Genomic DNA, 13,354 nt, shown 5'->3' with positions numbered 1-13,354 from the left:
TTAACTGTGGCTGCCGGGAGGCGCAGGACAGGAGTGAAGAGTGAGCGGCAGCTCTGGGAAGGCTTTCTAGAGCAGGTCACCTCTGTGCTGGGATTTGGAGAGGGCCAGGCAGTCACGGGGGGCGGGGGCGCCTTTCAGACAGGGCTGCAGAGGCAAGACAGCAGGTGAGTTAGCGGAGCACAAAGCAGCTCGATGTTTCTGCAGCATCAGGTCAGAGGTGAGGAGGGGCAGGTCCCCCAGGGCGGCACCAGAGGAGTTGGGAGGCAGTAGCAGGGGTCCAGGAGAAAGTGTGAAGGAAACCGCCAGGGCTGTGGTCATGCGCCTGCCTGGGCAGTGGAGTGCTGCGGCTGCGAGCTTTCGCACGTGTGATGAGCTTCGGGAAATGCCGAATGAGCTTCGTCTTGGCTTAGTGATGCTCACATCTGTGTGAGAGTTCTGTGGAGACCACATTTGCCGGTCCATCAAGATGGGTTTGTGTCATGGATGGCAGACGTGGCCTCGGAATCTGGTCTTACAATCTGCTTCACCCTCAGCAGCCCTTGCAGATCTCTACTGCCCTCTGAAAAGATTCTGCCGAAGAGGTCAGTCTCCCTAGAAACAAAATACATTATTGACACTTTCTAAGAATCATAAAAACAGCAGGCTTCAAAGATCTTCTAGTCCAAGGTCGGCAAATATGGCCCTGCCCAAGGCCTTTTTTTTGTGCAGTCCATGAGCTAAGAATGTCTTTTTTATTTTTTTGAAGAGTGAAAGAAGAAAATATGACAAACTGTTTTGGCCTGCAGTGCCTAAAATATTTACTAGTTGGCCCTTTTCAGAAAAAGCTTGCCAACCACTGTTCTCATCTGACTGCCTGATACAGTAATCCTCTCTGCAGTATTACTTGGCAAATGATTGCCTAATACATGCTTGAACACTTCCACTAATGGAAAATTCATCATCTCTTTGGTCAGTTTACTTCCTATTTGGACAGGCCATTAGTAGTTTTTAAACTCTGCTGAAATCTTGTCTCACTGTAGCATCCATTCTTTGGCCATTTTTGGGAGAAGAAAGCTGTTTCATGTCAACATTTACTGAACTCCTAATCTATTCTAGGCACTGTGCTAAGTGCTGAACAGAGATGAATAAGACAAGGTTCTTGCATCAGGGTTTCCCAGGTGTTATTTCTTGAAACCAAAGCAGTTGAGCTGGTCATCTTACATCTGTCATTCCCTCTCTTCTTGCCATTGGGTTAGGGCTTTTTTTTTTTTCCATTATTTTACTTATTTCTGTATTATTATTTCACACAGACAGTATAAAATTCAAAAGGCAAAAAGGTTATGCAATGAAAGTAAGTCTCTCCACACCCCGGTCTCCTGACCCCAGAGCTTCTTTCCTGGGAGGCAACCACTGTTACACATTTCCTGTAGGGATTTGATGGTGAAGAACAGCACTAACAACAAGGGTTAGGTCCATTTCGACAGGAACTTCTGATAAGTAACATACAGTGGCGTTTTTTTGCACTCTTGCTTGTTTAAGTTGCCGAGCGTGACTTAGTTTTATTTCCATAAAATCCTGAAATTTATAAGTTTGGGTGGTAGACGCAGCCCCAGAAGGTTTGTATTGCTTTACTTCCACCTGCTATTTCAGTTAAATCCTAACTGGATATTTTGGTTACTGCTGGGTTTCTTCTACTGCTGCGGTTCTTGTTCATTACAATTTCAAATCCTCAGAGCCTTTCCTCTTTCATCAGAAGTGACACAATCCCGTCTTGTGTAACACTTGGGTTTCACATCCTGAATACAATGTTGAAGTGTGATAGAAATAATCTTTTAGTTTTCTAAGCTAAGCAGAGGCCTCAAGTCTCATCTGCACTGTTCAGGGTTATATGGGCAAGCCTTACTTTTCAGGACACAGGTAATGTTTGGATCTAGGTTAGTTACACATGGATGACTTTGCACCTGAGACTCACTTCCTCTTCCACCAGAATTCCCTTCTGATCATTACTTCTTAAGTCTTCCCTTCTAATTTGAGGAAGATGGCAATGTGACATAGATGTATAGGTTCCTAAGTGATACCTTTATATTGAGTATCCTATTTAGTTAGATGTTGCCAGCAGATTCCTAATCACTTGTTGCTGCTGTTGCTTAAGACCTTTCCGTTGCCTTAACCAGTCAGGCAACACTTTAGCAGCTGGACACAACCACATCCTCTTGTGAAATAGGCTCTTGGCTTCTGTTCAGAATTTCTCAAAGACCAAATATGTCAGAAAATGAAGGATATGCCTCTTATGCAAATTTCTTTCTTGGCATGCCCGTCCATTCTCTTATGTGGTACTCCTGACTCACTTTTTCCTAGCTGCTGAATAGAAAAATGGAATAAAATTTTCTCTTTTGTCGCTGGCAGTGGTAAAATTCCATCGTGGTGACCTCAGCAGGTCATCAAAATGATGACGAGTTACTGTTGACTTTTAAGACTAAGTTGTGAATGATTGAGGTGTGTAGGAGCCTGATGACCCATCCCACGGAGGATTTCAGATGAGATCCACTTGTGCCACTGCCTGCTGCTCTGTTGATTCTTATCTCTCTGAACCTCAGTTTCTTCTTCTGTGAAATTGGAACTGTCTCCTCTTAGGGCTTCGGGGAGGAGAAAATTCAGGCACACACCCCTGCTGCAGTGCCTGCTCCTGGCCAATACTCAATAGCTGCCACCTTCATCTCAGTGCCAGAGGACTGTTTACAGTTGAGCCTCTAACATTTAGTGATTTATTGGATGTGAGAGAGAGAAAAATTGAAGATGACTTTGAGGTTTCTTCGTGGCTGGATGGTGGTACTATCTAGTAAACTAGGACATATAGGAAAATGGGCCGAATTTTAATGAAAGGTACGTTCAGTTTTGGATTTGTCAAACTCGAGGTATCTGTGAGAAATTCACGTCCTGGCTTTGGAAGACACTTAAATATATGGTTGGAGGTTAGCACTAGAAATACAGTCCTGGGATTCATTGGCATATAGATGGAAATGGATGCAGAAAATGAATAATTTTGCTTTGGGGAAAGTTTATAGACTAAGGAGAGGGCTGAGCATGGGAACTTTCAAAAACCAACAGTAGAAGGAAAATGCTAGCTGTGTTGTGGAGGAAGAGAGGAGAAAGCAGCAATGGAGGCCCGCTAAACCAAGCAGGAGGCTGTTAGGGTGTTCTAGACCAGCATTTCTCAAAGTGTGGGCCCTGGGCCATCTGCATGAGGGTCTATTTCTCCACTGGGCTCTGAAGCCACAGTACATAGGATTCACAAACTTTTCTGGGACCTCTGAACCCAGGAGTGACCCAAAAAGATGAACATTTTGAGAGTGCAAAATTATAAAGATCCTTTCGAACAAAAACCAGAAATTACTTAATGTGGGACGAGGGTTCATTTAAATATGTTTGAAATGATTTAGAGGTGGAGACTCCAAAAGTAAGAGTGACAATGGCCTGAAGGCTTCAAGACAGCGTCAAACTCGAATCAGAATCACCCTGGGGCCCTAGTCCCGGCCACCCTCACCGTCCTTTCTCCCCCGCCCCCCAGCAGGTGGAGCCCAGACATCATTTTTTTTTTAATTAATTTATTTAATTTATTTATTTTTTGCTGTGTTGGGTCTTCATTGTTGCGCATGGGCTTTCTCTAGTTGCAGCGAGCGGGGGCTACTCTTCGTTGCGGTGCGCGGGCTTCTCATGGCGGTGGCTTCTCTTGTTGTGGAACACGGGCTCTAGGCACGTGGGCTTCAGTAGCTGTGGCACAGGGGCTCAGTAGTTGTGGCTCGCGGGCCCTAGAGCGCAGGCTCAGTAGTTGTGGCACATGGGCTTAGTTGCTCCGCGGCATGTGGGATCTTCCCAGACCAGGGCTCGAACCCATATCCCCTGTCTTGGCAGGCGGATTCTTAACCACTGCCCCACCAGGGAAGTCCCGCATCTTCATTTTTTAATAAGCCCTCAAGGTGGTGAGAGTTTGAAAACAGTCGGGCATTGTCTGGTGCGTGATGCCACAAATCCGTACTGAGGCAGCAGAGGGTTTAAGGACAGCCATGTGCCCAGCCCCTTCACAGAGGGTTTCGCCCTGCTCTGACCCACGCTTGGCTCCTCTTTCTTGATTTTTAGCGTGTTTATGTAGTGCTCACTTTGCATTTTACCATATAGTCACCATTGGACCAAAGCTCCTTGTCTCTAATTCCAATATCTAACAAGTTTAGAAAACTGAAAGGTGTTTAATAACCTCGGCACAAAACTCATACAAAACCTCTCTGAGTAGATGTGAACTGTCTGTTTGTTTTTTTTTTTTTTTTTTGGATTTATCCGTCTGTTGTGAATTTTCATACATTCTACTGCAGAAATATTCATCTGTCTTGGGGCAGTTGGACAGGATGGAAAGTTGACCTCATCAACTTGTGCTTTTGGAACTGCGAAGTTCCTCTAGTGTTGTGCTTCTCCCCCTGGGGTCTGTGTACCCCTGAGAGTGTGCAGGGTATGTAGGGAGTTAACAGTGTACACATGCCTGATTGCCAGGACAGTCAAATTTATTTGATGATTTGAGGGGGAGAATGAAATATTAAAATATATATGGTAGAGTAAAATGCAAGTTTTCTGCATTTGAAAGACAAAACATGAAATTTCGAAGAAATTCTGGTACTGTGGTTAGGGTGGGGGAAACTTCTTCATCCTCCTCAGCTGGGGTGCCCAAGCACTGCCTCACTCAGAATCCAGACAGTTTGCATGGCTGTGATGCCCACCGGCTGGACTTCGGGTTCTGTGCTTGTAAAGTCCCCTAGGACAACACAGGTTGGCAGAAACTTCTGAGACTATGACCGTGTCGAAGAAGGAATAACACTAGTGCATCAGTCAGACTGACTTTAATGAGAAAGAGAGATGCACCAAAGTGAAGGCCAGGAAGTTCAGTTGTGTCATAAGGAGACTAAACTTGGCAACATAGCCAGATTCCTCAGGTTGATTTCCAAAGTTGTGTCTTCAGGCAGCCCGTCTACCTCTTTTTACTTTCTGTTTGTTTGTTTTGATTAAGCCCATGATTACAAATGTCGTTTCTCACCATGTTTTGTGCATTGTTGCTGTGTTCTGTTTTGGTTTTAGCAGGCAGTAAATAATGTCAGCAGTTATGGGGGATCCCGGACTCTCCAAATTGCAGTTTGCCCCCTTCAGCAGTGCCTTGGATGTTGGATTCTGGCATGAGTTGACCCAGAAGAAGCTGAATGAGTATCGGTTGGACGAAGCTCCCAAGGACATTAAGGGTTATTACTACAATGGTAGGCGATGGGGAACTCCACCTTCTGCCCTCTTCTGTTACCTTCTCTGCCCAGTATAGGGTCAGCTTTCCTTCAGGAAGGGATGTCCTTGACTTTTATAATTAATACTGTTCACTGGTTTCTGTTTTACTTCCTGACTTTTGACCCAAGTTCACTTTCACTTCTTTTCTCCTGTGGGGAAAAGAAAGGGAGGACCTAATTTATTAATCCAGAGAATTAATACCGATTACTTAGTATTGCTGGGAGATGGGATTGGAAATATTTTTCCCAGTGAGTCTTTTTTTGTATTCTTGGCAAATTCCTTGAATTCATGAAATCTGTCTTCTTCTGCTATGTCCCTGTTTAGTTTGGATGACCAGGTATTGGATGGGGCACTTTGGGCTCAACCAAAAGAGCAAAATTACTCACAAACGTTTTTGTTGTAAATGCCACTGTTACTGACTCATAATTGACTATTTGATAATGCTTCTGTCCAGGTGATTCTGCTGGGCTGCCAGCTCGCTTAACGTTGGAGTTCAGTGCTTTTGACATGTGAGTATATTTTGCTCAAAATCTAAAATAAAGAGCACTGTTTTTTGCAAGGAATGAGCGTTCTTAACCTTCATCGTAGGTGGGCCATGTGGGGCACTACAGAAGCTTCCAGTGAGCAGGGCCAGCTTCTCATGATTCTCTTGTACCTCCCATGGCACAGAGACAAGTGCTAGAGGCTTAGGACTATCTGATTCATTTTTTCAGCAGATATTTATTGCAGCCTATTAGGTACATCAATGAATATTTATTAGGCTCCTTTTGTATACAAGTCACTGTGCAAGGCATTGTAGGGATATACAAAGAAACATGACATATGCCCTCAAAGAGATTTTTTTGACTAATTGGGAGCCGTGGGGAGTTGCTGGAGAGAAGAGAGACATTTATTGACTTAATTATTGACTTATTTTCCATACATAATCCTTTCAGACCTGCCAGGTGTGGTTCTTCTCTCTTTTACAGATGAGGAAACCATGGGTTCAAAGGTAAAATGGCTTGCCCAAGGTTACACGTGGCTAAATTTAGGAAGCAAGGGTAAGAGAGAAATAAACTGTATTTCTGAAGTTGCAGTCTGAGTAGCTGGGGGCATTTTGCTGTCTTCTGTAGAAACTGAGAAGCCAGGAGGGAGATACAGTTTGGGCAGGAGGTAAGTTTGTTTTGGAACATGTTGAGTTTGAGATGACAGTGTCCAGTAGAAATGTCCAGGGAGCACTGGCGTCCAGGAGGGAGGGTCATCCACGTAGAGGTCCTGAGGCTGTAAGAGGGGAAGAGACTATAGCGTAAGAAGAGCGAAGGGCTGGAATAGTGAATGGACCTGATTAGGGTTGGCAAGGGGACACAGAACTCACCAAAGAGATGGGACTTGTCAGAGAAGTAGAACCAGAGAAGGTGTTTTCAGGAAGGGAAGAGAGGGTCAACAGCATCAGAAGCAGAAGCATCAGAGTTCAGTGCTAGGGTTGCTGGAATTGTTGATTGGGTTGTTTGAGAAAGTAAATTCTGCAGAAACCATGCTGAGAGGCTTTAGGATAACTGAGAGTTGAAGGGTTAAAGGCTTCAGGGAGGGAGGGCCGCTTTTTCCTGCTCCTGCATGTGTCGGCTGTGTCAGGGTGGGGGGTCTGGGGAAAGGGAAGAGGTGTTTGCTAAGGACCGCCTGAACATGGCGGTAGTCAAAGGTTAGGGCGTCTCAAATAAAGTCTCCCTAGAATTAGAAAACAAAAATCTCTTCAGAAGTCAATACATTTTATTCCTCTATCACAATCAAATTGTGAAATTGAATTGTACAACATGAATCGAAAATGATGTTAGTCTTTATATCTTTAAAAGGTATGTGTTGACGCTTCTCGTTCCCTTCAGAGCTTTCTTGCTCCATAATAAATCCTTGTGATTGCTTCTGAAAACAAATTAAATCTTAGTTATCTCTCTCCTGTGTTGGCAAAGACTAACTTACTTTTGGAGCAATTACCAGATAATGAGGAAAATATATTCATTGTACAGGCTTGAATTATCTGGAGCTGGTAGAGGGGGAATAGCAGCAGTGTAGTCTGCTACATTAATCTGGAGAGTCCAACGTTTATTGCAAGCTACCCTCGCTCCCGTCTATTCTGATACTAGACTGAAAGTTGTTATTTTTTGAGTTTCAATAATTTTATTCTTTGGCACAATTAATTATAGAAAAATGCAGTTCACAGAAGTTAGGTTTGATCTTGTTTCAAAGTCCAAGCATCTTAAACTTTAGCAATCCAGAAATTTTAGTTGAAGGAGGTAAGAAAATCTGTGATCCTGCAGCTATGGCTTTCACACAGATTGCTCTATTTTCCTGGTCATAATTTGTGATTTGGCTTTTGAATACTTGTGTGAGGCTCCGTGGTAGGCACTGGGGGAGATGAGCAAGAATAAGACATAGGAGCCCTGGATTGGAAGCCTGAAGGCCTGGTATCTGCAGCTGATTAACTGTGTTACCTGGAATAAGTCCTTTTCATTTTCTCAGCTTCAGTTTCCTCATCTGTAACTCCCAGCTTCTAATATTCCTTCCAGTTTTAAAAGTTTGTGATTTCCTGGGTCCCCTTTTCTTAGGATGGTTGGTGCCGTGGTTCGAATGTTTGTGTTCTTCAAAAATGCATATGTTGAAAAGCCAGTGCCCAGGGTTATCGTCTGAGGAAGTGGGGCTTTGGGAGGTGGTGAGGGCATGAGGGCAGGGCTCTCGTGAATGAGATTAGCGTCCTTCTAACAGAGGCCCCGGAGAGCTAGCTCGCCCCCTCCGCCCTGCAAGGCCATAACTGGAAGCAGGCAGTCTGCAACAGGAAGAGGATCTTCACCAGAACCTGACTGTGCAGACCCCTTGATCTTGGACTTTCAGCTTCAGAACTGTGAGGGACAAATGTCTAATGCTTAGTAGCCACCCAGTCTTCGGTGTCGTGTTAACAGCCACTCAGGCAGACCAAGACAGTTAGGAAGTTTAATAGAGACACTTGGGGCTCCTCAGGAGAAACGAGGTCTTTGTATCCAAATTATTTTCATTATTATTGTTCTGTCTTTGCTTTTATTGCTGAACATCTGCATGGGTTTGTAGGGAAAATCTTTGTGAACTTATTCATCCAACACCGAATGCTTCTTGTATGCAGGATGTGTAGGTGTTAGGAATAAAAAGCCTTAAGAAATGGGGAACTCTGGAGGAGCTCTGGATGGAGGTAGAAGACAGGTATTGGCATTACAGTGAAAGCAGTGCTGGAATAAACGTGGAGAGCTAATAGTCATTTCAGAAATACTTATTGATTGCTTCCTCTGTGTCTTGATAACAGACTGTGATGGGCCCTGGACATACAGAGAAGAATAAGATACAGTCGAAGAGCTAACAGTCCTAGTACTCTTTTATAGATGCCAAGTATACCTCAGCTTTGCGCAGGACCAGATAAATCTCTTTTACTCTGAGACCCTGGAAGCCTGATGGATCTCTGCCAGCAGTTAGCAGTACAGGATCCCGTTCTCTACATTGTTTTAAGTGAATTATCAGTCAAGTAGTATTTCATCAGGCACCAACCATCTTGCACTGGAGGGTGCTGTCTTAGGGTAGGGCATACTGATGAACCAGACCCCAGCACGTAATGGCCCAAACACAGAGGAAGTCTGTTTCTTACCCCTTTAATAGTCCAGGGTGGGGGTCCAGTCTTCTTCCCTCTTACGGCTCCATCGTCCTGGAGGGCTTGCCTTTGTGTGCTGTTGAAAACTGAATTGTCGCCTTCTGGTAGCAATAGATAGAGGTGGAGGAGATCCAGAGTGAAAATCAGAAGAGACACACCCACCCTCTTAAAGGCCCTTGCGGGGTGGGGCCGTGCATCACCCCCTCAGATTCCATCAGGGAGAGCTCGAGGCCTCACCTTTCTCGCAGGGAAGACTGGGAGAGATGGTGCTGAGCTACGAGCATCAGAGAATTATTTCTGTTGAAGGAAGGGAAAATAGATTTTGGTGGACAATCTCTATACAGATTTGAAGCTGGTAAAAAAAAAAATCCATTGAGGAACATTTATCTATGTAGTCATAAGAAAGATTTTTCTTTTCTAAGCCTTAAGTTGGACTTAATAAGAGAAGTAGAAGGCATAACGCTTGCCGTCAAAGGACTTAAGCAGTAGCTGAGGAAATAAGACTCAGATGCGAAATCATCTGTGCAGGGCACAGGCTCCCTTATTCTCCGCTGTCTCGCTAGCACCTAACTCAGGTCTAACGTGTACTGGTTGCTCAGGTAGTTGCTAGAGTCAGTTGCACAAGCAGTCTGAGGCCCTGGCTGTCCAAACGGGATGTGGTGTGGTTGGTGGAAAGGCACCAATGGACTCTGTTACAAGATGTGACGGACAGAAACTCAGACACTGTTACAGAAGGCAGTAAGTAATGCAGTCGTGCCCCCAGGCCGGGTGTGACTTAGGTTCCCAAAGCTCCCCACGGACATGCGAAGCTGTGCACACGTAGCAAAGCTTTCTCCGGGTGTGAAAAGCGACCTCTGTGCTTCTTTTGGGGGAATCTATTCCATCCCGGCCGCCCCCACTGCCTGTCTGTCCTGGAGGCTCTGGCCGCATGCCTGCCTTTGTTCAAGAGATTCCAGAACAGCCGCGGTACTTTCCTGAGTTATCACTGTGAGACTGAGAGAAATGAAGGCCAAATGTCCAGATGGAACATCCCCAGGCAGGCCCAGGCTTCAGGCCTTTGTAGGATCCGTTCTTTACCTGGTTAGTGTGTACATTTTTGAGAGTTCACTGTTGGCTTTAAGAGCTGGGGAAGATTTCTAATTCTGGTTTTTTAAAATGGCTTTATTGAGATACACTTCACATACCATAAAATTAACCCTTTTAAAATGTACAATTCAGCACTTTTTCATATACTCATGAGGTTGTGCAGCCACCACCACTGTCTAATTCCAGAACATTTTCATCAGCCCAGAGAGGAGCCCTGTGCCCCTTAGCAGTCACTCTCCATTCCTCCCTTCTCCCTTTCCTCAGCACTAGGCAACCATGAATCTACTTTCTCGCTTTATGGATTTGGCTGTTCTGGATATTTCATAGAAATGGAATCATAGGAAACTAAACTCATAAATATCCAGGATCAGGATTTGGACTAAATTCTGTAGTTTCCGAGTCTAGGGCTCTTTCCAGTCCTTATCTGAACCACCTCTTTGTAGAACGAGTGGAACTTGAACCTGGAGAAACTGCTAGAATGGCTTTCCCTCCCATTATCACTTCTTAAATTCTTTCTCTTGGCCACCTCCCCTGGTGGAACTTTAGTCATGAAAAATGCTTCTCCTTTGAAGCTCAGCTTGTCCTCAGTAATTAACTCGCACGAGGGCTGTTGTCCTAGGAGTGTCGCCGTCCTGGCAGCTGCTTGCATTCTTCTGCTGTAGTTTCCTCCACTCTCAGAGCAAGGCTTTGGCCTGGCATTTGCACACCCAGGACATCTGGACTCTAAGAGGAAGGGAACCAGATTCGATCAGAGCATCCTTCCCTCTGTTTCAGCAGTCATTTCATAAAGCCACGTCCGAATGTGGAAGGCGTAGTTTGCCAACTACTCTGCTTCCTTCTTCTTCCCTCTAGGCTTAATCTTGTCCCTTTGTGATTTCTTTTTCTCCTCAAGACTATCCTTGATGTCCTTATCTCACCTGGATGAAGAATATTCTTCTATTGGAGTAGAGTGGTGACAAACAGCCTGTGATCCGCTGACTCATCAGCTCCCAAAGGAAGGCTCTGGCCTTTGGAAGTTACTTCTCTCCCAGGACCTAGCATTTGGTGGAACCTCCACACCTGTTCTAGGTTTAGATCTCTCCTTGCAGCACTCCCCCCTTCCCAACCCAATTTTACTCAGACTCCAAAGGGAGAAACGCTGGGTCTTTTAAACCGTACAGCTACCATCAGTGTAATCAGTAAAAATGCATCCTCTCTGCAGTAGTTGTGACCACAGTATTCAACTACTAATGAAACGAGCACTGTTTTCATTTAGCATCTGTAACCTCTGAAACACAAGTTAATCATGTTAGAGATGAGACCAGGTTTTTCCACATCTGAGTTTGTGTTCAGAATCATCTCATCCTTCTCCTCCCCTGACCTTGATTACTCTGAGGCCTTCGGCGACAGTGCAGAATGTGACACACATGTGGCAAGACATGGCCACACAGGTGGCCCGGGTGCAGCGTGTCTCATCGCACTGTTTGGCTCCGACGCCCACGGGGCCGTGCCCCGCAGCAGCTCCATGCACAGCCTGTTTTCGGCAGGAGAGGGCATGGGGCAGGCAGAGGAGGGAGGAGTGCCCCTGCCCTCAAGGAGCTTACGGTCCTCAGGGTGGGTGTGTGAATGTTGGTCTTGAAAACACTCTAAAATAAATTATGCTTGTTACCAGAGAAAGGGAGGACGGATGGCTTCCTGGAAGAGGAGGGTTTGCAGCAGGGCGTTGACGCCTGGGAGTGCTTGAGTGGGAAGTGGGCAACACAGTACCTTAGAGTCAACCAGTTCTGATTTGAGAGCAGTTCTGTTATGTGACCTTAAGCAAGTTACTTAAACCTGAAGTCAGAGAACAACTCTTCTGAGAACCGAAACCTTGTATAGTTCTTGGCACAGTAGAAGCTCCATAAATCATGTTTCCCTTTCAGGTGAGAGATGGGAAAGAATTTTTTTAAATGGGAAAATAACTTATATTTGGGGGCAGTGGAAGAAGAGCATGCCAAGGGATTAGGGGAAGGGGAATATAGAGGCTTTGGGGTGGGTATAGTGCCTGTTTTTACCTCTGAAGCAATGATATTCATCTTTTTCCAGGGAAATACGAATCAGTCTTCCCTTTGCCCTGCAGAGCGCTGTCCTTGTCTCCCGCTGTAGTCTGGTTTGTTTGTCAGTCCCTGGCTCTCTGAGTCCCAGCTGTGCGTGTTAACCGTGTTTCTCCGTATCCAGGAATGCTCCCACACCAGCCCGCTGCTGCCCCGCGGTTGGAACGCTGTATAACACCAACACACTCGAGGCTTTCAAGACTGCAGATAAGAAGCTACTTCTGGAACAGGCAGCAAACGAGGTTAGCTGGGAAACATGAGGTACCTGTCGTATTTTCCATGGTCCCGCAGGCATGATGCCTCTGATCATGAGGTGCATGAGTCTGTCATAGAAGCTGGTATATAGCCAGTATTCACGCGTAACTGTGGGCTTCTGTGTTGACGGGAGGAGACAGCCAGGCCCTCGCCTGGGGATAGGCTGGAGGGTCAGGGCAGGGCAGGGTGTGAAAGCTCTGCTGCTGACCTCCAGTTAGCATTCTGCAGCAGCCTGAGCTCTCTCTGTGAGAGAGTTCTGTTCCTGTGTCTGAATGCATTTGGGTTCTCTGTTCTTTGTGCCCCTTGAAGAGGCTTTCTAGTCCTAAGCACTGTAATGCTGTCATAGCTGATCATGTAGTCTCTCCAGTATCCTCAGGGCTGAATCTAAATGGCTCCATCTCATTTACAAGGCTCCCTGTGGCCTGGCCTCTGTGGCCCTGTGGCCTTTCTGTCCTGTCACTCTTGCCCTCGCTGTCTTTGACCCAGTCATAGCAAATCACTTAGAATTCCTTCCTTCACCACTTTTTGTTCTCTCCTCTCTCCTTGGGACATGATGTTCTCTCTGCCTGGAATGTCTTTCTTTTACTTCTTCACGTCTGAGTTAGTGTGAGGAATAAATGAGGGGCAGTTTATCCCAGCCCCTCTAACACCCACTTAGTCGATGGTCTTCACACTAGTCTTAGAAAAGAGTCTGATTTATGTGAGGGTCGTGGTCAGAGAGGGAAGTCTCCTGCCTTTGGCCTGAGGAGGGAGTCCTTCCCGTCCCTTGGGATGGGTGACCATGGTTGATTAACTTGGCCTGCGGCTCGACTGCTCCTGGGCTCCTGCTTTGGCTGCACATGTCAAAGGCTGACTCCAAAGAGGTGGGTCAGGTCTTAGGCCCTCATCGAAAAAAGCACGTTGCCCCCCACAGGAATCCTACCCCCATCCCTCGTCCGGGGCTCAGCCTCCCCCACCCCCAGCAGTTCCCGCCCCATCCTGGTTTTTCAGAAGGGGGGCCTGC

The 13,354-nt window shown here is 45.9% G+C and overlaps 1 protein-coding gene across 6 annotated transcripts in view; it reads left to right on the top strand.

The window, feature by feature from the left end:
- ATG7 (autophagy related 7) overlaps positions 1-13,354 on the top strand; it is a 333,153-nt gene that overhangs the window by 102,629 nt on the left and 217,170 nt on the right. For 3 of the 6 annotated variants that reach the window (XM_068559086.1, XM_068559085.1, XM_068559080.1), the window contains exons 2-4: positions 5,104-5,273; positions 5,750-5,804; positions 12,221-12,338. In XM_068559086.1, the coding sequence (XP_068415187.1) occupies positions 5,114-5,273; positions 5,750-5,804; positions 12,221-12,338 (333 nt within the window). In that variant the 5' untranslated portion in view covers positions 5,104-5,113. Of the gene's footprint in view, positions 1-5,100; positions 5,274-5,749; positions 5,805-12,220; positions 12,339-13,354 lie in introns of all 6 variants that reach the window. The other 3 variants (XM_068559084.1, XM_068559081.1, XM_068559083.1) reach the window with 1 other exon arrangement.

Source organism: Eschrichtius robustus, chromosome 12 (assembly GCF_028021215.1).
Source record: "Eschrichtius robustus isolate mEscRob2 chromosome 12, mEscRob2.pri, whole genome shotgun sequence".
NCBI classification, from domain to species: Eukaryota; Metazoa; Chordata; class Mammalia; order Artiodactyla; family Eschrichtiidae; genus Eschrichtius; species Eschrichtius robustus.
The sequence above is the reverse complement of the archived record's forward strand: the minus strand, read 5'-3'. Positions and strand labels throughout refer to the sequence as shown.